At 41.8% G+C, this 26,487-nt stretch overlaps 2 protein-coding genes across 3 annotated transcripts; both read right to left on the minus strand.

The window, feature by feature from the left end:
* Window positions 1-698: 698 nt before the first annotated feature.
* Window positions 699-6,143, minus strand: LOC121658867 (glutathione S-transferase-like). The gene is made up of 6 exons (XM_042016305.1): window positions 6,003-6,143; window positions 5,287-5,338; window positions 3,081-3,213; window positions 2,161-2,302; window positions 1,419-1,550; window positions 699-1,089 (listed from the first exon to the last, which is right to left on the minus strand). The coding sequence occupies exons 1-6, from the start codon at window positions 6,087-6,089 to the stop codon at window positions 967-969; spliced, it is 669 nt and encodes a 222-aa protein (XP_041872239.1). The 5' UTR covers window positions 6,090-6,143; the 3' UTR covers window positions 699-966.
* A 3,627-nt stretch (window positions 6,144-9,770) lies between these two features.
* On the minus strand, window positions 9,771-17,376 carry LOC121658866 (glutathione S-transferase A4-like). Of its 2 annotated transcripts, none has more exons than XM_042016304.1 (7): window positions 17,341-17,376; window positions 16,602-16,708; window positions 15,860-15,911; window positions 11,843-11,975; window positions 11,379-11,520; window positions 10,212-10,343; window positions 9,771-10,075 (listed from the first exon to the last, which is right to left on the minus strand). In XM_042016304.1, exons 2-7 carry the CDS (start codon window positions 16,686-16,688, stop codon window positions 9,953-9,955), a joined length of 669 nt encoding a protein of 222 aa, XP_041872238.1. In that variant the 5' UTR covers window positions 16,689-16,708; window positions 17,341-17,376; the 3' UTR covers window positions 9,771-9,952. The 2 variants fall into 2 exon arrangements, with proteins under 2 accessions (XP_041872238.1, XP_041872237.1); XM_042016303.1 differs by lacking the exon at window positions 17,341-17,376 and adding an exon at window positions 17,108-17,269.
* Window positions 17,377-26,487: the final 9,111 nt, after the last annotated feature.

Below are 26,487 nucleotides of genomic sequence, written 5' to 3' on the forward strand. Positions count from 1 at the left end.
ATCTGGTCCAAGGATATTCCAAGTTAAGCTCAGAGGAAAGCTGAATCCAAACCTTTCATCCCCATCTTGATGCCTTTTCCTGGTCTTAAAATCAAGAGTCGTACACGGTTAGAAGGGGAAAAGGGATTTTACCTTAGTATTTATTTTAAGGATCCTTAGGTGCACACATCCACGTCATATGCATCGAGATGCACCCTGCCCGAGTATCCCCCGAAGATCGGGTATAACATTATAGGTCTCACTAATTAGCATATCTATCCAAGATTCCCCAATGAGAGGCTCAAGTGAACCCCCCTCCCCAAGGAACCTTCCCCTGGATGGTTCTGTCTTGGTTTACAGAATGTGTTCTGGAGAGGACCTTGGGGTCTGGGGCACACTGATCCCTAGCTACGAAGCTTCTAAAATGTTTAGTCTCTCAGCTTGACAAACAAGTCCAAGAATGTAGGCAAAAAGCACTAGGAATACAGAGGTTGTAAAAAAGGTATAACAGGGGTATAAAAGAAAAGGCAAAAAATCTTCATGGCATCAATCTAACCACAACCTGCAGGCTTTTCCTGGCATTTCCCAGAAAAAATACATGACCTACTGTTTGGGATAAACTCTCCTAATTTTCCAACTATTCTTGGGAGCACCGGAAAAACAGAACCAGAGAGATCTTAGGCACTGAAGCAGCAGCAAGAAATCAATGAACAGCTGGGTTTTGAGTATCAATAGTAAGACTTTATTTCAGGTATTCTCTTTAGTTATTTAAGGCATCCTGTGTTGTCCACTATACCCCCAAATCAGTGAACTCTTTCCTTTGCTGGTAGGCTCATGTAGCTTTACCTTGAAGTGTTTGCAGTAGGCTAAAACCAGTTCTGTAGCTAAGGAAAGAGAGATCAAAAACCTTGGTTTTCAGTGTTTTCATTAATTTCTCACTATCAGCAAACACAATGAAATTGACTTTTTGTGGCTTTAGGGTGCTGCTCAGGAGTGGAAAATTTTCATCACTTTGGTTACATCTTCCTCTCGTGTTGGTGGTTTTCTCTGGCTGCCAGGCTGCAGGAATTTCTTTATTGTGGGGATATTGCTTATTGTTGCTTTGAAGCTCTACAAAAAAAAAAAAAAACAAAACCAAAACAGCACTGTGCTTAAGAAACATTGCAACTGTCAGACATTTCAATGTTACCCATACTCTGAAAGTCACATTGTGGCTTGATGCTGCAGAAGAAACTATATGCGTCCCCCTCTTATACTTTTGGGGTTGTGGTGACAGAAGGTAGCAGTATCAATGAGTATGTGAGGCCAGCTAGAAGTACTTAGGGCATCTGATTATTTTGCATGTCACATCTCACCCTCCCACTCTCCCATACTTCTCAGCCAGTTTAAACAGTGCTCCTTTCCAATTCATTGTCCATTCAAACTGCCCATTCATTTACCTGCAAGAGAGGAAATTTGGCAAGTATATCAGGTTTGAACTCCTCTGCCATTAAAATGATTTCAAGTAATTGCACATCTGCCCTGCTCAGCTGGTTGCCAACCAGGAAGTCTTTTCCATGCTCTTTCAAAACCTAAAAACGGAGAACCAGAAGGAGATGATGTCTTTTCTCTGTGTTACTTAATAGGGTATCTTCAAAGCAGGGTCATCCATTGTTCTTCAAACACCTGTAGTACAAACAGTGATCTGATGGCACTGCCATCCTAGGCATAATCTATCAGCCCTTTCTCTTCTACACTGCTGTCTGGCAGCTCAGTTGTGCTCATCTGGCCTTGGCTGCTGTAGCTGCATTGAAGGCTAAGCTGTATGAGATACAGAAGGAACTGTAATACTTTCACATAGCATCTGCGGTAGAGGGGAATCTGCACTTCAGGAGGAAACTTTATGTCAAAGCTGATGTTGTAGTGTCTTTTGTCTGAAACAACACACAGATGCAAACCTGGACATTTGGGGAGCTCAGTGTGTGCTAGGTTTTTGCAGCTTTACATCTCTCCCAGATCTGTAGTGCCTTCTGTCCCCTCTCTAGTGTCCTGCCTCCATCTTACTCCCAGCACCACCAAAACCAGAGCATTTATGTTCAAGTGGTAATTTTTCTTCTGTTTTCCTTCATAAAACTTGTGTGGATCCAGGATGGAGGTTCAAGATAACAGCATCAATTAAGCTACAACCTCTTTGCCACATACCTTCTCAAAGACTGGGAAATATCTGTTTGTGGCCTTGTCCATCATATTAGTGAAATGTTGCTCCTTTTTGTCTGCTGGCTGGAAGACGTAGTACATGAGCAACTCGTTCAGATCAAACATTCCTTCCACATACATATCGATTCTGAAAGGAATGGATACACTTGGTCAGGTCAAACACAGCAGGTATGAACAGCACAAAAGCTACTGGCATAACCTCTCTGAGATGCTGGGAAATCGCTGCCTCTTCTATCACACACACGCATAGTCTGGAAAAGTTTCATTGGGGGCAGGCAGCAGGGGAGCTTGGGTGAAAAACAAATGCAAAATTCGTGAGCAAAACTACTGGGTGTGTCACTCAAACTTGTGCTAAAAACCCAGTCAGACAGAGTAAGTTGAACAGCAGGTCTGTACAATATCTAGCAAATATCTTGACATGTGTTTACCAGTGCTTATTAATTTGAAACATTCAAAAATACCTCAGGTCAAAACACGTGCCCTAAGAGTCCTATCCTTTGACAACCAGTTATTCACTCTAACTCTATACTAATTCCTGGGTATAAGAGAGAGAAGTTTATTTGTTTCCTTAGAAAACATTGCCCTGAATTTGATAAGGTGAAAATGATGCTGCTGACAAGTGCAGGAGAAAATGAAAAGCAGCATCAGTAAGACAGTCTGCCCCCTGACTGCTTTCCTCTCATAACTGCATTGACCTCTGATTGATGATTCATGGGCTCGCTTGCCCTATCTAATCTAGCTGGCTGTCACTGCTGTAGCCATCACCTGCAGTCACAGTCATCACATGCTGCATGAAGCGCTGCTCTCTCCCTCTGAATCTAGCTGTGAGCTGGCATATCCTTGTGTTACACAGAGCTACGGTGTGAGCTGGGGTCTAACAAGCAAAGGTGCTACTGTGACAGTACAGGGCTCTCTCCTTCAGGTCCTTCCCGTAGAGGTTGTACTTCGTTGCTATGTAGTTGGCAATGGCTCTGGTCTGCACCAGCTTCATCCCGTCGATCTCTACCATTGGCAGTTGCTGAAAGAGCAGGGATCCATCTAGGGGAAAGGGAATAACAAGGACACATTCAGTCCCTGAATGAGAACCACAACCGTGTGTTAGGCAAAGTAACCATGTGTACTATTTTTTATTTAGAATCTGAATCATTTAGGCTAGAAAAAGTATCCTAAGATCATCAAATCCAACTGTAAACCAAACAATGCCCAATTTCACCACTAAACCCTGTCCCCAAGTGCAAGTCTACACACAGTGACTCAACCACTTCCATGGGCAGCCTGTTACAGAGTTTGACAACCCTTTTGGTGGCAATCTTCCTCATTCTTACAAGAAGGTATGGAAAATGCTCAGCATGCAACAACCGTTTCTTAGTGACATGTTAATAACTTAATATTAAAGCAATGAACTGTGGAAATTTCAGATTTGGGGAAGCACCCAAATGCAGAACTTCTACCTGTCGTACACTGAAAACTACATGCACCGCATGGCCCTAACTCAGGTGATTTTCATGGAGATTAACACAGATGAGAAGGACTTGAAGGTCTGACCCAGCCAGTTTCTGTCATGCTTTGCTAAGTATGTCTGGACTTTCTAAGCACCAGCCAACATATAACGTGAATAATAATGAATATAAATAATAGTGAATATAAAAGCATAAAATGTCTTTGTGTCTACTTTATTGATTTTACAAATGGCATCTCATCTGTATGGGCATGTAGTGGGAAAAATGAGTGAGTTCCATGAGATTCCTCCAAGACCCAAATATCACCTGGAGTGAGGCTGGAGCCATGTAACCCTTTTCCTAGCCTGCAGAAGCTTTGTCCTAGAACGAAAGAAGTAAAACTACCTGTGGAAAGAGAGGTATCAGATCAGAGGAGCGAGTGAGAGGTTTTGCTCTAGGGAATCATGTCTTGACTCAGATAACTGATCAGCTATGTCCCTCTTTGTATCCATTGTAAGACAGTCATGCAGAGAAAGTCTCTGCTAGTAGGGGTGCTTTTACATTTATACTTGTGTCTCAAAACACTTTTTGAAAGGCAGCCTGTGGCAGGGGGATCAAGTCATTATTCCTAAAGGAGAACAGGACTGCACATGCTACCCCTAGCTCAGATTTCTTTTGACAGGCCAAGTGAAAAGCACAGACATGTAATTTGGTTTGGAGGAAACGTGAACATCATGTTGAGGAAGATGGAAGCTGAAGCTAGCACAGTGGGTAGTTGCCTTGGGAGGCAGGAACACAGCAGAGGTACAGGTAGACTCGGAAATCTGGAACTCTGTTTGCAAATGGATTATAAAACAACAACGTTGTAAGCAACCTAAAATGCTAGTGAATTTCAAGATGATCTGATGACAAAAGCCTGTATGTCCTAGGACGGGAGGCAATGGACACCAGCTGAATCAAAGGAGAGTCAACCATCTGAACTTAAAGAAAGGCTCTGTCGGGGTCCCTTCCCCCCTGCCATGTGGTCCTGGGAGAGGGGCCCTGAGGGGAGACACGGAGCCCCTGGTCAGCCTCGTTCCCCATTGGTTGGTTTGTGTTCCCCTGCGTGGGCAAGGACCCTCGGGTCCCGTGATTGCCGCAGTTCCTCGGCAGAGCCCCGGCCATGCGGCTGGGAAAATAAACATCTCTCTGAAACATCTATCAAGAATCGGTCCATATATATTTCTTTTCCACGGGCTCGTTGTTTGATGCACGTGTTGCAGTTTCCCCACTGTAACAAGGCTCTTTGACTGTGGGTTGTCCAGAGCAGCTGTAACTTCTCCATCCTTGGAGATGCTTAAAGCCCAGCTGGACATGGTCCTGGGTAACTGGTTGTAGGCAGCCTTGCTTGAAGAGGGGAGGTGGAGTAGATGATCTTGAGAGGTCCCTTCTGACCTCAGCACTTCTGTGAATCAGTGAAGATTGAAGAAACTGGGGGGATGATACCACTTAACACACTGCAGTGTGTATCTCTGAAACCTCATGTACAATCCAGTTAAGAGATTTTCTTCCTCAGAGACTAAGACTTAGACTTCTTAAGTGTTTTCAGACAAGTACTTCTAAATCTAATTATTATTATTACTACTGTTATCGCTATTGCTGTTGTTATTATTTAAAAGTGAAGGAAACTTACCCTGCTGTAACTTTGTCAGATCGTCCCTTTTTTCCAGGTAAGATTCTTCAAACTGCAGGAAATAGAGAAGAAAAGTTCTGTTGTCATCCCATGTTTCAGTTTCTCTTCATTTAGGTAAAGAAGGCACAAAAGGGCTGTGTTTTGGGGAATTCTATTTTCTAAAACATAAATCATATTTGAAAGCTTTCAGGCACATTGGCCGTCGCTGTGACAGAAACCCATGGCTCTTGAAACACACAAATCTTGAAACACTCCATCTCTGGTTTAATATCAGAACCTGTTAGAGATAAAAAAATATTACTATGGTTTTCAGTATACAGTACCTTCAAGGGTAAACTACATCATGGTAGCAATAATAATCTCTTGCTATTTTGGACGTTGGAATTTATCTGAAGGTATTCAGAATTGCAAGTGCTTGACCGCGGTGATCAGAAGATAAGAAGCCAGGTTCTGCTGCGCTGCTGGGGTTTAAATTTTTTCTTTCACTGGCTACAGGGGAGAGGCATTTGTGGTGCTACCAGTAGGCTTGGCACATGATGTGTGGAACTGAGACAGGAACTTGCCCCCTGCCTTGGGTAAGCTCGTGGTCACTGTTGGCTTGCTCAGCAATGCACTAAGTGCAGAGTTTGAAACTGCTGTTCAGTCACACTTTTCATAAGGAACAGTAAAAGTACATATTTGTCACATGCTCTCAGTATAAAAAAACACAGGCAAACCTCAACCCCAGCTGCTGCCAGTAGCCACCGTATTGGTTCCATTCGGCCTCGTCCATTGAAGTAGTGCAGCTTGGGTTTTCCAGACATGTTTCCACGTGCCCGATTTCCTAGTATCTGCAATAAAAAAATAAGCTTCACACAATAAAGATTTAGAATCCTGGTTTTGAGTCTCTAATGGCTCTCAAAGTTGTGTTGTTTGAAACTGATGATTTATGGTCCAAGACTTTCACCAAATTAATAGAGGAGGTAAAAGACTATATTGAGAGGCTGCCTTGTATCATTCTGCCTTAAAATATTTCTTACACATGCAGGATAGTTAAAGAGAACCCTGTATTTAGGGCAATTGACCCACTCAGAGAACAAATGAATCAAAACCATTTGCATCCAAAGTGTTCTGTTCTGACCAAAAAGCAGAGTGTGCTCTCTCTGTAATTTGGCATTAACTCAGAATACAGTTTACTGTTTAACCAGATACATGCTATAAACTCAGCAATTGCTGTGCTTCCTCCAGCAGCCATTATGCTCCATTATAACCGGCCAGGAAGGAATTCTTTCGCCCAGGCAACCTCTTCTACAACACTCCCTGCTTCTGTAATTTCTTTAGACAAGCCTCCAAAGACATGGAAGTTACTTTTGCCTCTGGTAACATCAGATTTGCCTTTACCACAGGCAAAGCCACAGGGCAATGCTTGCTTGGTCCAGTTCCAACTCTGCCAGAATTTCAAGCAACAGCAGTTTCTAGGCAGACAGCCACCCACCCAACTCACAACCCCGCTGCGCATCAGCAACAAACACACACAAACAGTGCCCAGCTTATGCCAGCCTCACAGCTACTGACACCCTGTCCACAGCAAAGCTAAAGCATTAACAGCAGCAAAAGGAAAATGCCCAACCCCCCACCACATTCCACCTGTAAATAACATGTCAGCAGCTTCTCTACTGTAGGAAGAAAGAAGGAGGTGAGAGGAAACATGCCCCACTTCTGAGATCTACCTTTCTTTTTCTTAATTCTGTACACCTCAAAAGCAGCTGATTAAGAATCTAACATTTGGTGCACAAAACCATGTTAATAAAGTACATACACACATTTAATCTATAAAACCCATTCTCTGAGTTTCATGTACAACAATTCCCTGCATGTCCAAAATAAAGAAAAAACCCCACTTACCTTGGGCCCAGTGTAACTCTAAGTTCCCAGCAGCCCTGCCTTGAGATTATATAAATGTGTAGCCCCTCCTACATAGAGAATTGCAAACAATTCTCTGCAAATAGGAAACTTCTCTCTCTCAAGCAAACAAATCAATTTGTTCTGTTTAGTTACTTTTCACCTACAGAAAATAAATTCCTGCCTCATGCTGACTATACACAAATGTAAGATAGATGAGAGATCATGATCATTGGAACATCTGTGCCAGCACAAAATGGTAATATGCCTCCCATTTTCATTGCTTGGCACCATGCTAGTTGAAAGTAATTATAACAGCCAAAAAGCTCACTCAGTTTAAAAGAATAGTGCTATGCCAATTACACTTTTATTCTAATATTTGATGGGGTTTTTTAAATTTTAACACATCAACTAATTCAGCTCAAATCTTTCACAAGTTTCTAAGCCTTGCTTAGGGTATATTCCTTCAGGACACTTCGGCTGAATTTCATCTCTGGACATCTGGGTTGGACTTTTTTTGTTATTTCTGCCAAAAATGTTTCCCTGAATTTGGCTCAGTGAAAATAAACACCAAAGACAACGTAAGAGACAGTGAGTGAAGTGTGGTATCAGATGGCAAACTGCCCTCTGTACTCCTGACTGCTTTCTTTGGACAACTGTATTGATTTCAAAAAGTCAATACAGCATGCATTCCCATGCACCATCCTGCCTATCTAATCTACGTGGTTAATAGTGATGGAGGCATTACCTGCAGGTACAGTACAGGTAGCTGTCTCCTTCAGGTCTTTCCTGTACACATACTTCATTGCTTGGTAGCTGAAAATGATCCTCATCCTATCAGCCATCACTGTTGGTACCTGTTACATCGATGTGTTCCATGCTTGACAATAAAATAAGCTCAATAATTTATTTAGAACTAGAACCAGAGAAGGACAAGGCATCAAGAGTCACCACTGCAATGTATTGTATTTTAGGAGGTGCCTAGTCCCCAGGTGGAACACTCTGTACCCCATATGGCACATAAGGACAGCCAGGCTTCACAAAAGGAGACCCCTTACTGAGAGCACCTCCTGTAGCTCCCCCTTCTGGTTAGGGCTCTATGTCCCTCTATCCCCTCCTTACATTTTGGGCAGGTCTCCTGTCCAGCCTCTGACACTGCTGGAGAGTGTTTCCCATGTTTTTGGACATATATGACTTATGATGCAGAATCTAGGCTAATGTGGGAGATTGAAGCTTTCCATGCATCGACATGTGCACCAAGGTGCATCTGGTGGTGTTTCACAAACCCAGACTCGCTCTTAGGTAGGCTGTCTGGATTTACCGTTTGTAGGCCTGGCCATGATAAAGTCTAGGAGACATCCTGGGTCTAGAGACTACACTGTAGGAAAACACGAGTTCGAGCCTGAAAGTTAATAATGTAGAAATAGTGTAGCTGTAATAAATGGTCAAAAGTTTTTTTGGGGATATGCAGTTAACGAGTTAATTGTTATTGCGAGACTGTTACGGGTGTAATGGTGGAATGTGACCACTGGATGGGGATATAACAAGGACCCAATGGGTTTAATAGCAGGAACTTTCTAGTACATTGCTTCATAGGGTACAAGGGAGGAGGATGATGCCCTGGACTGTGATTGGAGAACAAGCCAACCAATGATGTGGACTTGTTTGAAAATGATTGGTGAGGAATGCACGGAGGTATAGACCAACCAGCGAACAGGAAAGGGACCAATCAGCACGAGGATTGAAAAATGCACCATTCCGGTGGCACCAGAGACTTTAAAAGCCACCTGCCCCCAGGGCACGGAGTTCTCCTATGGAACATGGGATCCAAGGGAGCACTCAGTGGGTCTCACTGTCTTTTTGCGTATTGTTTTATTCTGGCTCCCATATTTTTTTCTAATTTCTTTTTTTCTTCACTCATGTCATAGAATATTAAGCAGCAGATCTGGTTAGTGACAGTTGTTGGAACACAAGTTTCCTTCTAGGCAGATGCTTCTCTGTTGCATCAGGCCACTTCACAAAGCTGTTATTGTCTGTTGTAAATATTTTTATTTGAAAGTAAATGAAACCTAAGTATCTGTTGCTCTGTGTTCTGTCCTAAATGTGTAGAAATAAACGTTCTCTGCCTTGCCAGAGTCTGCAAAACAGACTGCACCTTTCTTTCATGACACTTTGCTCACAAGAGGTAATGTATTTGTAACATGCTTGTGAGTAGCTGGTATGATCATACAAAAGGTTTGAAATACTTGATTTATAGAGAAAAATAATCAGTTTTGCAAAAACTTTGCTGAGAGACCTTAAAAATCCAATTCACCCACAAGCTTAAATTTAAGAATGGAAACTTGAAACAGGTGTACTTCTTTAAAGGTTAAGTGGTGCCAATGGTCTTCTCTCTCTTCTCTTCCACAGGTCTTACTCTGAGCTTCTTTTCATGTAGAAAATACCTTCTTCAACAAGTTACATTCTGACAATACTAACAATGCATTGTTCTTTCTCTAAATTCATAAATTCCCTACCCTACAAAGAGTTCTTTGCCTCCATATGCCTATGTTTTCATGTTTTGCCAAGCATTTATTATCAATGAAGACAAAGCTGTTGTCACATTGCCAAAGTAATAGAATGCTTTATTTCTGGTATGGGTTGCTTTGTTTTTCTAGCACTGGTTTTAACTAAAACAATACTAATTTACTGAGCTTCCTTCTCCTTTGGTTTAGGGTTTGGAGTTGCTGCTCTGCTCTCCCCTGCTCTCCCAGCATTTTGGGTCTCACCAAAGGTGGCAAGGCTTTCATTTCTTAAAAACCTTCAACACAGTTTCTACATAATGGGCATCTGGTGGCGGTTTCCTTGGGCTGCCAGGCTGCAGGAACTTCTTAATTGTAGGCATATTGCTCATTTTTGTTTTAAATGCCTAAAAAAAAAATAATTAAAAAACAATTAAGAGAGAAATTCTGGCCACAAAAATGTGATTTAGACAGCCTGGGGAGATGATCACTTCAGGACTGACCTCCAGCTCCTGAATACAGCATGCTCAGTAATAAAATTACCTGCAGCTGAGGAAACCCTGACAGCACAGCAGGAATTTTTTCCTCCACTGCTAAAATGGCTTCCATTAGCTGAACATCTGCCCAGCTGAATTTGTTGCCCACAAGAAAGTCTTGACCATGTTGTTTCAAAACCTGGAGAAGAAAAGAAAACATGGGCTGCAGATGAGAGTGGGGCATATGGGCATCCTTGGCAGCTAAGCCTCACAGCACAGCTGCAGAGCTGAGCAGCAATTCTATCTGAAATTTCAGGGTGGACTTTTCAGCTGAAGCTGAGCCTACATCATTTCACTGTTGCTGGAAAAAAAATGAAGTTTTGTTCATTTCATGTTCTAGTAGACAGACTACAAACTTTAGTCACTCAGTAATGATGAATGATGATTGGCACCGGGAACAGAAACAAAACCACATGCTTAAGTAAACTAGTAACAGTCCTAGAATTAGAAATAGGGATAATGGAAGAAGTAACAAGCAATTTAAGGAATTCATAGAACTCCCATTTAGATGCTTCATTTAAAGTTATGTCCAATGTTGATATCAGGAAGCAAACTTAGAAATGCAGAATTGCAACAGCTAAGTAATGAAAATCCCTGCCTTTGGGAACAGGTTATTTTATTTTAGTGTTAAGAAGTTCTGTGATGTTCACCCTTTATTATTGTTTTCCACCAAAACTAGATCAATATTACAAAAGCGGGAAATATTGCCAGATGCATGAATCATATGGGTTGGGTTTGTTGTTTTATAAATCTATGACTGTTGTTTTACCAAAGTACTCCTAATCTCTCTATCTGATTTATTTGCAAGGGATTTTTGCATTCCTCCAGTGAAACTTTTCCAAATGAAATTAAGCATGGCAGAGAGATGGGCTCTAAACAAATATAAGTATAGGACTGTTCCTTCAACAAAAATAATCTCATGTGCTTGCTTTCACTTTAGTGAAAAGTTTTTCTGTACAGCTGAGAACATATTGCTTTGCAGATGTTCAAATACCACAGCCCTGACAACACAAGCCAACAAATAGAGGAAAATGTGCTGCTATATTTCTCCTTCTTTGAGACAGCCAAGAAAGCTGAGGATTGGGAACTGACCTACACTACAAATGCATTCTTATTTTGCAGAAACTTTTTGGATAATTGCCAGTTTGATAGACACATACTTGCTGTCACTTACCTTTTCAAAGACTGGAAAGTACCTGTTAGTTGCCCTCTCCTTAACTGAGTCAAGATTTTTCTCCTTTGCATCAGGTGGAGAAAAAGGAAACATCAAAATCATCTGCATCAGATCTGCTATTCCCTCTACATACATGTCAATCCTGTTGGTCAGGGGAAGATGGTAGAAAAAAGCACAGAAGTTATTTCATCTGTTTTCCAATTAACTAAGGCAACTTATAGGAATTTTATATCACCAACACAGTGCCAATTTTCACAGCCAAAAGTAAGCATGAACTAAACATGAATATTTTTCAAAAGGAATAAAAGCCTGTTTCTGTTTAGGAACATTTCAGAAGCAGTGCTTAAAACTTATTGTTAGTCTTTTTGATGCCTTTATACTGGATTTACAGGATTGAATTTGGTTTATATAATGTAGCTATCAAATAACAAACTGCTCCATAAGTGATAGGAAGTGTTACATACAGGGCTCTCTCCTTCAGGTCTTTCCCATACAGATTGTATTTCCCTGCTATGTAGCTCAGGATGGCTCTGGTCTGCACCATCTTCATCCCATCAATCTCGACCAGGGGCACTTGCTGGAAGAGCAGGAATCCATCTAGGGTGGAGAGGTGAAGGAAAGCCTTTTAGCTCCTCCTAGACTGCAAGCTGTACAGGAGAGCAAGGCACTGAGCACATTTCTCTTGCAGTGTAGAAGACCACTGATATCTTGCTCTAACTGTAAGACTCACTGCACCCAGCTAACATTGTGGGGAAGATCAAACAGCCTGCATCACACTCCTGTAGTGAGGTCACCACAGTGCAGCTGAGGCCTGGGCTTGACAGCATTGCCGGAGCTTCACCGGCTGGTGAGAGCTGGCCCTGCTTGTACTTCTGGAGCCTGCCTCATGCTGGCAGGAAAAGCCTGAACCAGCACTTCCAACCCAAGGAATAGAAGGAGAATAAAGATATGTGGTAAATCTGAACTTCAAAAAATTCCAATTCTTTAGAATGCAGATCAATTCCCTGTCAGGGACATACACATGAGTAGTACTGCAGCAAGGCCAAGCTGATAGAATACAGGAAGGGGTCAGGCCACTTTGAACATCCTGAAGCCACAGAGTTAGAGGCAGAGCCTGTGACAGCTGTTGGTGTTTGAGTAAGTTTCACACAGTCACTCCAGGACAAGAGTTTGAGAGTCCCCATAGATTTTACAGGCCTAGCCTTAGTGTCATTCTACAACAATTCACGCCTATTTAGAAACAACTTTGTAGTCCCATTTTCTGCTGGTGATGGTCGGAGCAATTGTCTGAGCTTTCAGTGAGGCAGCTCTGAGAGCTAAGTAGACACAGAGATTTAGCATTGCAAAGTCACTCTATTCTAGACCAGTTTTCTGCTGGACTAATTCACTGTTTTTAGAGACACTCCCTCCTCCATTTACACACTAAGGGCATCCAGAGAACAATCCTGCCTTGTTTATAATCACAGCAGAACTCCAGGTCCAAACAGGCAGCTGCCACTCGCATTGCTCAAAGTTAATGATTTCTTTTAATTACTCAATTTTTATCTGTTTGGTGAATCCTTCTTTCAGATATAAAGGTTCATTCTAACGGGCACGTCTGCCTGCCTCTTTCTCCAGAGCTGTTAAAATATAGCTGTTAAAATACCTTGCTAGGCTAGAATTAACAAAGATTCTTTACTTGTTCTATATTATTAATTTACAGATAAAATTCAAAAATTAGTTCTCTCTGCAGCAACAAATAGCCTGGATTTGTTTCTTGTAAACATTCACAGAAAGATCGTGTATGTTCTTGCCTTTCCAAAACACATTTCTGCCTCTTAAGGAAGAAACATTACTTGGTATCTATCTAGCAGAAACAACAGAATGGGAAAACTAATAGATTGGGAAGAATATTTTTCAGCAGAAAGATGTGAAGTGAAAAATGAAATTTGTCTTTCTGGCCCTTGACAAAAAGCAGTGTAGCAAATATGACTGAACTAAATACACCATTTGTTTCTTATCTACAGAAAAGAGGAGTCCCTCTTAAAATCAGTAGTGGACTGCCTCTCCTCCCTCGTTTTGCAGGGAGAACCACTTCACATAACCACAGCACAGAATACATATGCAGGATTAAAAGGAATTTGCCAGTAATTTCAGGGATTGGATTGTGCTGGCCAAAGGTGGTCTGTGGAGTACACATTAAAAAATCAATCACCTGTTGTTGGAGTGAAAGCTCCTCTGGACTTAGGCTCAGAGGGAAGCCAAAGCACAGGGGTTGAATTAGAACCTTTGGACAAGCTGAGATACATGAAGCCACACCGAAGTGAAATAGAAATATAGATTTTTAACTTTTAGTAGAAATATATGCTAAGTGCCTTAAACATTAAAGAGCTGTAGCAGAGACCTTAAACACAGTTCTTGCTGCAGCAGTGGTACCTTTTCACAGAATTCTTTACTTTAGGACAAAATATAGATAGAATGATACTGTTCACATATTTTAGATGGCATGTTCACATAAACAAGAAGAACTGATAGAAACTGTATATGCAAATCTGTGTAATACATGTGTAACACTTGTGTAAGACTTACGACTGTTAGAATTAGACCAGGATAAGTTAAGAAAAAGAAAACTAGAATTGTGTGTTAATCTTATTGGTCAGTTAACAAATATAATCCACACTTCTGTAAGAAAAAATACAGAGCATATAGAGTATAGAGGATATAGAAGAAGAAGAAGCTGTTTGCCTGCTGTTTGCTGTTGCTGCTTGCCTTTATCATGTAACCCCTTTGAACTCTGCCTTCAAGAAAGCTATGAGACTATATAAGTTCTTTATTGAACTTAGCAGAACATCAGCCTCCTCTGCTCTCTTACCCTGGTCCGGGAAGGAAGGGTACCCCATCAAAAGCTCAACAACCTGTTATTTGTAAGCAACCAGCAGAGCTCGTTGATACCCAGGTAGCACTTGGCCAACATTTGGCTGCACAGACTGTGCCAGGTTAGTTATCCCTCAGGCCAATAAGTACAGGTTTGCCCAGGCCAAAGTTATTTAACTCTCTTTGCCTCTGAAACAGCTGTCTGTCTGCAAGCTGCCTGCTGGGAAGAGCCCCTGGCCCAGACATCATCCTGACACTGCTGGGGCATTGCTTGGAGGATTGTCAGCTGGTACATGCCAAAATCATGCCTGGGCCAGTCTAACGATGTGGTAGTGTCTAAACACAGGAAACCCTGTCAAAAAGCATATTGGTAGGGAGAGAAAAAAAGTTTAAGGGAGAAGTAATGTGGAGTTACTCCTGTTGAGTCCTGCCCTGCACAACTGGCAACATTCCAGAGGTCCCTTTATCAGGATGACTAATTTATCTATCTTTCTTCAACCCATTCTATTAAACCACACCTTTTTTCTTTGTGTTCTCACCATCTTAAGCTCAATATATAGACATAGAACGCTTGATCTTCTTTATAAAACTTCCCTATCCTTTTCACCGTAATTTAATTCTCTCTGGATATCAATAAGCTCAGATACAATCCTGGTTACAGTATCACTCTTTCTAGATAACCTATACTTGTGAAGGATTTACAGACTTGGGCTTTCACTACCTGTGCTCTTAGATTTAGAGCTATAATTGGTTTGTGTACACTGCACTGTCCTCCCACACTGTAAGAGTCCCAGCCAACTGGACCTGCAAATTTAATTCTGATCTAGTTAATACCACTTCTATTTTATTTTTGTTCACTTTAGCTTTCCCTGACAGAATTTCTTTAGACACAGCTTTTCCTTTCTGAGCTCAGCCACAATACATGCAAGCCCTCTTCCAACTTTCCTTGTATAGCTTGGCACGCTCAGCCTGCTCTGAGGTTTCTCTCACGTGTCTTGGGCAGCAGGTAAACTGTGAGGCATGTGCACTCTCTACTGCTCCTCACAGTCCCAACTCCTTCCCCACCCTGGCAGGAAGGTCTTCTCCTTCCAGGGTGTCCGTGGAGGGGTTCACTGATGGATTTCTTCTGACCAGATATCAAGGGCAGTGGCTACAGGTCTGCACTGGTGTGTGGGAAGAACTGGTCTTGCTCGCCCAAGGTTGGCATGAATCCTTTGTGGCATGCTGCTTGGACTATGTCAGGCTTTCCACAGGTCTCCCTGCTGGCTCCATGCTTTTTAACTAGGGGAAGCTTCATATCTCAGGCTCAGGGAGTTCTATTTGCCCTGGACGAAAACTGTGCCAGGTACCATGCTAACAATTCAACAGCATAGTTAAGTAAGTTATATTAAATAGAAGCGTTTGCCTGCTTAATGTACTACAATAAACACAATCACAGATGCTCTGGCTTTTAGTTTATAGCAGTTATTTGGCACTGGAAATAACGGGTTATTCAAAACTAGTATTGCACTATTCAAGGTGTGCACCTAGAAGTTTCCCCTCGTTTAAGTAAACTATTTTTGAACACAAATTTAGCTAGGCTGGACAAATATTTTGAAGGACTACACCTCAGGTGTCAGGATTCTTACCTTTGATTAACTTGTCATACTGCTCTTTTGTTTCCAAATACACCTCTTCAAACTGAAAAAGGAGTGAGAATAGTGTCACACTGCTATTCTTCTGTTAACTTTCTTATATTAAGTGATAGCACATAACCATGCACAGAACTACTGAGTCAAGCAAAAGGTAATGGGCCAGATCTTCAATCACACTGTTTGGGTACAGATGTCCTGAGGATCCAACACTCCCTGACAGCTGATGGGGAACAGAAGGAGGGCCTGGCCACTTCTGCATTAGTGCACTAATACAGAAATAAACCAAGACCAAGCAGAAACAGAGTGCAAGCATCTACAGAAACAAGACAGGTTGGGGCCAGCACCAAAGGAAAAAAGGCACATCAAATATTTCTAACCCCACCCCAGTTCACACACATCGTAACTGCACACTTAGTAAGACTGAGTTAAGGAGGTTTAGCACAGCTACAAAACTTAAAATTAATAAAGGTCCTTTAAATAAATCCCCATTTTGTCCCATTAGGGTTAATTACTTCAGGAGATTGATACTACTGCTAATAAACTCTGAATGCCAATGAGTTTTGCATCCCACGTATCAACCACCGAACAATGTAGTTACAAACATGCAGTGCTATTGGACATACGAATTTAGCCACTCTCATGCAGCTTTTATCCTCCACACGCATGTTAAATTGTCCCCCACTGAGGAAAGTTGCAAACACCAGTCTGTAACACTCTACTGAAAACGTCACCCAACCTCTACACCAGCTGCTGCCAACAGCCACCGTATGGGCTCCATCCGGCCCCTTCCATTCAAGTAGGTAAGCCTGGGCTTCCCCGACATGTTCCTGAGCTCCTGGTTCCCTGAAAGATATTAAGCAGAAAACAGTCTCTCATAAAACTGGTGTAAGCACCATTATTTTGAGGGGAGACAGCACCGTTTATTCTCACTATGCCTGATCAAGTTTAAACTTCATTTGGTTCAAAACATAAAATGAGAGACAGCCAGTGCTAGGAAAGGAAAGATGTGTGAATCTGTAAAGCCGTACCCAGTGCTGACAGGGAGGGTTTCTTATGATTGAAAGCAAATACAGACATGTTTAAACAAATGGTATGAGTCCCTAGCTACAGGGGGAAACACTGCTGCCCATGAAGACAATTATACAAAGCCACTGAAAATACCACCACATCTCAGGGAAGCTACTCACTTAGCCTCATTGTCACCATCATTGAAAAGATTAAAAGAAGGAAAACACGTTTTACCAGTAAGCTGAAATTCATCTTGCTTTGTTTGCCATATGTGCATTTTGCAGCTTCACATGCAGTCCATTTCTTTCCTCAAATAGGGGCAAATGAATTGTTGCTATTCCCTGTACTAGTTTGAAAACAAACCAGTGGGAGGCACCAAGTCAGAATAACAATTTAATGGAAATTAAAGAAAAGGAAGAAAAAAGTAAAAGAAAAACACTGTCAAACTGACAGAGTCAAGGTACAACCTGACACCCTGTTAGGCAGGGTGGTGGTAGCAGTCTGGTAGAATGGTGGCTGCAGTCCTCTGAAGCAGTGATCCTGTAGTAAAAGAGTCTGCTCTTCCTCAGAAAGTCCAATGGTGGCTGTGTAGCTCCTGTCCTCTGGAAATCCAGTGGGAAGGGTTGTCTCTGGTGGTCAGAGTCCCAGATTATATCCACGATGGGATGCTTGGTTCCTCCCTCTGGGTGGAGCATCTCACAATGGGGTAATGAGTCATGAGGCAAAGTGTTAATTAGGCTCATTAACAGAAGATAGTCCGGAGGGAGTTATCTCTGAGTCAGGCGGCAGGACAATGATGGGCCATTAACAGAAAGATAGTCTGGGGGGAGGAGGCAAGGAAACACTGCCCCAGCTGGTTCCAACAGCTCCTGAGGATGGTAATAGAATACACTGCAACCCAGGACATTCCCTTTACTCCATGAAACAGAATGAGCTTCTTTAGCCATCCTGCATGGCTGCAGCCCATTTCCTTGCTGCTTATGGCAGCCTTGAGGTGTCCCTTGAAGCCAGATGTGGAACCTAGCTGCACTAGTGTCTAGGTTTGAAAGACAGGTGTCTGCTAAGGAAGGCAGAAGCCTCCCTTGGAATGGCAGATGTAACCCCTTTCCCTCCGACTTATTATAATTTTGAAATCAAGGGCTTTTAGGCAAAGATGTGGGAAATAGGAATAACAGTTCTCTACTATTATATATTATATATATAACCAGTCAAACAAACAGCAATAACTATGGCAGTAACAGCAAACAATCACAAACCCAGTCCCAGCCTTCTCGGCTGTCGGGCCCTTTCCCCTCGGGTGCAGTTCCGCTCGCAGCCGGCAGGGGCGCTGGCGGCTCCCGGTGAGCAGGGCGGGTGCGATGGTTCCCCCGCGGCTGCAGGGGGCGCTCCGGAGCGAGCTCGGGGAGCACGCGGCACTGGTGCCCTGGGATCCCGGGGAGGGATGGGACAAAGGCTTCACAAACCGCTGGCCGGACCCTCGGGAACAGCAAGCTGAAACGGCGGGCTGGAACAGCGGGCTGGAACGGCCGGGACGAGCACAAATCCCGGGTGGCAGATGCCATGTATCCAAACGGGGAACCCCGCGGAGGTCGGGCAGGCAGGGCGAGCACGGCTACAATGTAGCGAAGGCTCGAAGCAGCAGCAGGGCAGGGCGGCCACAGCCCAGCCTCCAGCAGAGCAGGGAAGGCGGCTTTGGGATCCCAGTGTTGTTTCCAGCAGAAAGAAAAGCGGCCGAAAAGAACCAGCAGCTCCTCTCTCTCCGAACTGCCGAGACCGAACTGCCCACACACCCAGGTGAAACAAAAGGAGCAGCCAGGTCTTTTGTTTTCTCTTAAGCACCCAGCGATTTGTATCTTAGTAACAGTTTGGGGGGAAATTCCTTTAACAGAAAAAAAAACTAGACCTCTTAAAACCCCAACAACTGGCTTCAGGTGCACTCAGAAGTAGCCCCTGGGGCACAGGGGCCCTGCATGTCCCGGGGACTGGCAGGCACATCGAGGCTGTCGATGCTTTGCTGTACCTGTGCCTCTCCCAGAGCGCGTGGCAGAGACAGCGCGTTTGTACCGAGCTGTTTCATACGCAGGGACAACCAGCTGGACTGGCAGTGCTCACACACGAGCAGAATTTCTGCATCCAGGCCTTAATTCCTCTGTGCTTATGCCCTAATTACTAAAAGAATATGACTAGCATTCCCCTTCATAAAGATGTTTGTGTCATACACTAATGATCAGAAGGAAAAAACCCCTTTAAAATAGATATCCTACTGGCTCAGAGTGCCTCACTTAAAAAAATTTCCAGATGACTCCAGTTTTCCCAGTTAAAAGCCAAAGCTGCAACATGACATCTGTCACACCTAGCATCCACTTGATATTTCTTATTTGAATCAGGCTCAGTACACTCTAGTGATATGTTTTCTTCAAGTCACAGTGCTTTGTAGGTGTACTTAAAGTAAAGTACATTTGGAACATATTTTGCCAAAATTTGACTTTAAAAAACAAGGTCGAGGGTTCTCTCTTGAGCAATTCCAGTAAGAACTGAGTCATGCTACTAGAATATATAGGGATATCTTGGGTAATTTAGTAAATATAATCCAAGTACACATTAAGGAAAAAAGTATGTTCAGTTTTAAAGTGTGAATAGCTGTTCCTAATTACAATGTTTGGCTTAAAGGACAGTGTTTTATTAGTTTCTGCACCTTGTGTGACTAGCTTTCACTGCAGAGCAGCTTTTCAACTTAGTTCACAACAATTAGCTAGTGCTTCTTTCATTATCACACTTTTCAGCTACATTGCATCTGTATCATTTCAACACACATTGCCCCAACTTGTAATGCACAGAAACTTACAGTAAGACTTTTCCTTCAAGTAAAAAAGTCAGTGACTGAAATATCAAGTATATGAAACTTAATCCTCTTGGAAACATTATCTTTCGTTTGCAGAAGAAGAGTAGAAGGAGTAAGAAGCCTCAGGTATCATTTTATTATTTTACACGAACAAGAGATTCTATGTGGCATTAAATTATGCAAGAAGAGGAATGACAAACATAGAATTAAAACTTGTTTTAAGATCATTTTTTAAAATTAAAAATAACACTATCAGCTCTGAGTGGATTTTAGTTACCTTAAGCTTCCAACACAGAAAAAACCAAAAAAAACCAACAAAACCAAACCAACCAACCAAACAAAACCAAAAAAACCCCCAACTTCTTGGGTTTTGGTTAAAAGTCGCCTCAATCTTTAGATCTACTGAATGTATCTCCACTGACTATACAAGGACCTGACACCTGTAGCTCACATACAGGCAGCTACTTTCAGTTAGTGGGTCTGGACCTGAGTCTTGTCCAGTGGGCTCATTTTAGTTACTCATTCCCCTGTGAGTACTGACACCTGAGATTTCCTAAAGATCAGAAGCTACAACCTTCAACTTACTCGAAACCGGGCAACTTCTACCTTAAGAAAGCAAACGTATTCATCCAGACTCTCAACACCTTTTTGCATATATTTGGGGAAAGATACATCCTACAGAGCCAAGACCTAAGGATTTTGCTCAGACCTCCACTATTTTTCTAGTGTTAATAAAAGACTTTCAGGATGTACTGTTTAAAAAAGTTGATCCATTTTTGATAGAATATGTTGATACTTTTTATTAATAGCCAAGTAATCTTGTATAGCTGTCACCCATTCCTTACTGTTTGCTTTAATTAAAAATCATCATTGGACCTTTCTATATAAGTTACAATTTGTGTAAGAGAAGTATATCAGAATATATCTGTGTTACATTCTTCAGCAAGAGGAGTAGCGATTATCTGAAAATCATATTAAAATAATTCAAAATCTTCCAAGACCAGCTACTCAAAACAAATACTTTTCAGGAGCTGCAGGATTCTGCCACCCCCAGACAGTTCTTTCAAGGAATAGAAAAACCCAATACTGATAACCTAAGATGATGAAGAACCCATTCACTGGGCAACACACAAAGTAGATATTCAAGATTTTGAAGCTAGCTGCACCTGCCCTGGGACTGCCAGACTGTGGTAAACCTTTTACCTTGTTTGCACAAGAAGGGCAAGGAATAGCCTCTGGGATAGTAACTAACATACTGAATCCCATTGCATTACTCCTTTCACCCAGGGAAGGAACGACATCACAGCTGTGTAGAAACCATCTATGAAGCCCAAAAGGCTCAAGCACATTTAACAGATGCACTGTTTCTAAATCCCTGTCTGGAATTGTTATTTGTGGGTGGTCATATTATCTGAGCAGCAACTGGAATACAGGTTATTGAATGACTACTGTGTACGAAGTAGTGGAAGCTTCACCACTCAGTCCAAAGCTGAGCACAGAAGCAGCTGAATTAATTGCATTAACAAAGGCCTATTGGCTGTTCCAAGAAGAGACTGTAAATATATATGCTGATTCTTAATACGCATTTGGTGTATGCCCTGCCACTGGGCAGTTATGGAAGCTGTGTGGATTTATGACTTCTAGTGGAAGTAAAATATCAAATGCTCCATGAATTACTGAACTGTTAAAGCTGTACAATTGCCAGAGAAACGGGCTATCATTCATCAGCCAGACCATACCGCAGGACAAAAAAGAGATAGGAAATGGTCTAACGTATATTGCACAACAGCAGTACAAACCACTGGACTTACAAGCAGTCCAATGATCTGACCTGGTGTTGCTTGCTCCTGAAAAGCTGTCTGACTGCTCCTGCTGAAGAAAATTGACTCTTGCAAAAGGTACAAACAGCCAAACGTCCAGGGAATGTGGAGAGCAGACATGGAAAACCTTCTAATTTTACTTAAGTAATACTTGATTCCCATAGCCAAAATACCTCACTACTCAGGGCATTTGGGGACTACTGCACTAACCCAGACACTGCTGAAGAACTGATTCATGTCATGAGTTTATGCTGAAGCCAAATAAGTAATCACATCTCGCATACACTACCCTGATATCTAGCAAAGACCTCAATACAAAATTTGACTATATACATTTTTTTAATTGTTTTTGTCTAAAGTCCGTATTTCTATCCTATTTCCGTGTGAGCCTTAGTAACACACCTGTCTGGAATTTCTCTGAGCATGCATCTGAGGGATGCAAGAACAGTTTAAGAGATCATCATCTTCCAGAAACAGCAGCACTCAGCATGAAGTGCTCTTTGGCCCTGGAGCTGCGATCAGAGTCCAGCATATCCCACAGGCCAGCTTTCCTGCTTCAACCTAGAAGAAACCAACACAGTGCTACAGGCTTGCACTTTGTCCTCTCGGCTGCTTCATGGCCGTCCCGGTCAGCTCTGGACTGCACTGCAGAATTAATTTCCTGGTTAAAACACATCTTTTTCTGGCATTTTCTTTCCTGCAGCTTCCAGCTGGTGAATAACTATTGAGCCATTTTCAGGCTACCCGGCACACGGACAGACCAAAGAGAAAAAAGAATTTACATTACACCAGCAGATGCCCTAAAAAACTTAGAAGTAGTTTCACTTTAAAAAAGTCAAGCAAATGCTTTAAGAAAAGGGAATTTGTAAGTTCTTACTTACCTTCTGACTTTAACTCAGACTCCACCCAGCACAGGCAGGTTCCCCAGGGCTGTTTAAACTCTGCAGTTTGGGGGAGTTTCCAGCTGTGCCCAATTAGAGAAAAAAAAAATCCCAATGCTCTTAAACGGACACTATCCAGCTTAAAGACGTATGGCTCTGAAAACTGACACCCAAGGCAGAGACAGTCTTCGTTTGCTGCTTTGACTAAATCATGATGGTAACCTCATAGTTTCTATGGTAGCCATCTATTCAAACTCTTCTCTTGGAATTTTGGGGGCATTTTACCCAAATACAACAGCAAGACATTTAAAAACACTGAGAAAATTATAGATTTTTTTCTGGGTCATATTTAAGGTAATAGTAATCATTTACAGAAAAAACACTTAAGTTTCTAGGCTTATTTAATTATTTAGCAGGTTTTTATTTTTGCTGCTGTATAGGATGGAAAAGTTACCCAGAGTATGGGATAACAGGGCTCAATTACTTTGAAATACAGTATCAAGCCTACTTGATATAAAAAATAGATGACCGTTTATGTCACAACTCACCCTATGCCTCAAGGCAATAGCGTTAATTTATTAAATTGAATGTACATAGCTAATAGAGATAAAATAAACTATGATTTTCTTACCCATGAGAAGTAACTGTGTCAGCTTTTCTATCTGTATTTCAGCTAAAAATCCCAAAACTGAAAGTGGATGTGAACAGACACAAAGACGGCATAGCAAATGGAAAACAGGATTTGGGTGCTAAGATAAGGTTCTCTACTCTGGCACAGACACACGTGATGTTGGGCATTGCTTTACATCCCTGTAGCAGACATTAGTACAACTAATCTGAAGATCTGTTCACAGAACCCACACAGCTATCAAAATTGTATTTGTCTGTCTAAAGCTATGACTGTACTAACATAGCACCTCACTATGGGGAATCTGAGGACAAAAGTCTCCAGGTAGCTTTTTCCTCGCAGTTGGAGTTTTGTTTTTCTGCCTGGAAATTGCTGGCAGTGTCTTCTAGAGGATGCACTTCCCCTAGAGGCTTCCTGCAAATTTGTAATTTATGTGCTACAGAGATTGATGCTGTCAGCAAAACCCAACTGTATGGTGCTTCTTTGCACTTTGCCTAATTCTAACTCTCTCTTAAGTTCATAATGTACTGAGTGAAGCGTAACATTAAATGCATGTTTCTGTATTTTTTCTATGTCAAACCTAGTTACTACCAGGCTACTGTACAGAAAATTCCTAAACATGGGTCAGAAGTCCAGCAGAGGCCCAGAACAGTTCCCAGCTAGCAGCATACATATCCTGTTTTGGAAGGTCTGAACAATGTGTAAATGCATGCCGTACCAAGCATGGGCATGATGATCCCCATGAGCCTAAACCAGTAATGCAGATGTGGCTACAGTAGGAATGCGGCACATACACAGATGGCTGAGTAGAAAGGAGCATTTGTTTATACCTACCCATGATGGCAGTATTGAATCAAGATTAATCTATTCCTGCTTTTGAGGTCTTTGATATCAGCATGCACCTGAGTGCAAGAGTTGGTTCAGGAACAGAGAACACTGAAGGGCATATGTGTAACTGAAGTCTCTTTGTCGTCTCTGCAGTCTCAGATGCCACCAAGGACAGCAGTAGGCTTGGTGGCAAAGAAGAATGGGAGGGAGAGGTCCCTAATTTAAGGCTCAGGGATGACTGAGTGGTCAAGCAAAGCATTCTGATGCTTTTTGGATTTGCTGAATATAGCCACATCCAGATTCGACTGTGGTTCCCCTTCTACACATTCCTGTTCGAAGACTTTCCCCCTTGTTCTCTTTTTATTTTGCTTCCAGCACAGCCTTTCATAACGTAATTACAAAGCTCCTTTGGAATCTGAAGGCAATCATATCAATGAGGTTGCTGCTATCTATAACTTGAATAGGTGTTCTGTAAACCTCTAGAGCAGAAAAGAAAATAAGTTTCTTTTACACATTATTTGTTAAGCCACACCCACGAGTATTCAGGCAGCAGGCATGGGGCCCAGGTGCCATTGAAGTGATCTGGGGTTGGGCAAAGGCAGATTTTAACTAGTGAGTATACTATGTCCTGGCATGTCACCTTTCTGCTGTGCTCTGTGGACACACTTCCTTGTGCTGTAGATGAGGCAAGTTCAAAATCTTCTCAAAATGTATCTACCTGCAATCCTCACAAAACACTAAGCATTTGGCTTGGAGGATGATGCCTGATTGCAGCATCCTCTCAGAGGTGGGCACAGGGTACATGACAAACTGCCACCAAAGAATTAAACACAAAAGGGTAGGAGGATTCTCCCCACGCTGCTTATTGCACTCCTAAACTGAAGCGCAACACCACTGTGATAAATTAGAGTCCACATGAGTAGGTACAACAAGTCATACATCACTTAAGCCTAGACTTGCTGCAAACCTTCAGTGACTGCTCTGGTTCTGTGCAGGAAGCTTTACTGAATGCCCAAAGCAAGGTTAACCAAGTCTCTAGTCACACTCACACATATTTCTCTGAGCTCTTTGGCTCTCAGCTGGACCACTGGCACAGGAAAGTCTGAAAACAATAACCCTAATTCTGGTTTAGACCTGCTGTAGTGCTGTGAGGAGAGTTTAAATGGAGACTACATTGTTGTTTGGATTGTTAAGTCTTTATTGATCTAATGATCTCAACATGGTCAAAGGGCTGATTTATCAAGGCATGTGGTAGGCAAAATCAAGGTTTCAAAGGCAAATGAAACATACCTTTAGCACTACAAATTTCATTGAGAAATATTTAACTTAAATAGCTCATGTATTATAATTACTTCATATTTTCATAGAAACTTGTACGAGCGTATGTTTCCTCTATTTGGTATCTCTTACGTTCTTGGAGTCTTTCTAGGACTCTCACTTTATGTGTGTTATTACAACTAAAACTACTAATAATCTAAACTTAGGTTTAAAGAATCTTTTTATTTTCTACTACTAAGAATAGGGGTGGGGAAAGCTTTAATCAAGCCAACAAAAGCCTGTGAAATCAGCTTCATGAGATGGTGGCTCAAGGCTGATCATGAGGGAGGAGGCAATTTCCTAAGAGCAGATGGCACAACTTCAGAGAAAAGCAGATGCAAGTCAGATGGTACAAGCCTACGAGGCAAGGTATAAAACCATACAGTTATCAATACTGGGATAATATGCCTTTCAAAGTTTAATCTTTTTGTACAAGAGAGCTGCTTAGCTCCAAAATGTTCAATCTTTCAAGATTTCACCACATTCATTATATCCTTCATACTACTTTCATCCAATTAAATTCCTGGCCTCACTGACATCCTCTAACAATGAGATCCACTGTCTTATTGTGAAAATGTTGCTTTTCATTGCTTGTATTATAAGATAGGGGAGATGAAAGCCCTTCTCTGTCTCTCTTACTGAAATCACATGCATAAAAATAATTTATCTAGTAATTTTTGTAACTAATGGAGCTGTAATTCACTTCTCACGTGCATTTCTCATCTCTGCTTTTTTGTCTTCTATTCTTTGTATTTTACTCTGTTGGCTCTATTTCCTGATTCTCTCTTGATTACATCTGCATTCTGTAAGAGTGCAAGAAACTGCCAAGCATTTTGTCTTCCTCAAAACTTGAAATGTATATGCGTGTATAACTATTCAATTTAATTTCCCACAGAATAGGAAATGTGGAGAGAATGGAGGGCACTTTCTCTTCTACCATCAGGACAGCTTCCATCAGTTGCTGGACTTCTGTCCACAGAAGTTTGACAGGTATGAAAGATTGTAACCAGCTTGATTCAAGAAGAAAAATGTTTACAGGAATTAAAAAACTAATGACTTTTCTGAGTTTTGCTCCAGAAAAGAGTTGATGAAGTTATTAACAATCTAAACCTTCATTTCAGGTTTATTTCTGCATCCTTAGTCAATTCTGTAAGTTGCACATATACAACAGTTGTTACATTTCCATAAAAACGAAAAATGAAAAATATCAGAAGAAACTGTAAATATGGTACAAGATACATAAAAAGTGAGGGGAAAGATAAGTCCATTGGGTCAGAGACAAACCTTCATATGCTTTT

The sequence above is a fragment of the Corvus kubaryi genome, unplaced genomic scaffold (assembly GCF_017639235.1).
Source record: "Corvus kubaryi isolate FWS band 111438036 unplaced genomic scaffold, C.kubaryi_AGA036_p1.0 split3-73, whole genome shotgun sequence".
NCBI classification, from domain to species: domain Eukaryota; kingdom Metazoa; phylum Chordata; class Aves; order Passeriformes; family Corvidae; genus Corvus; species Corvus kubaryi.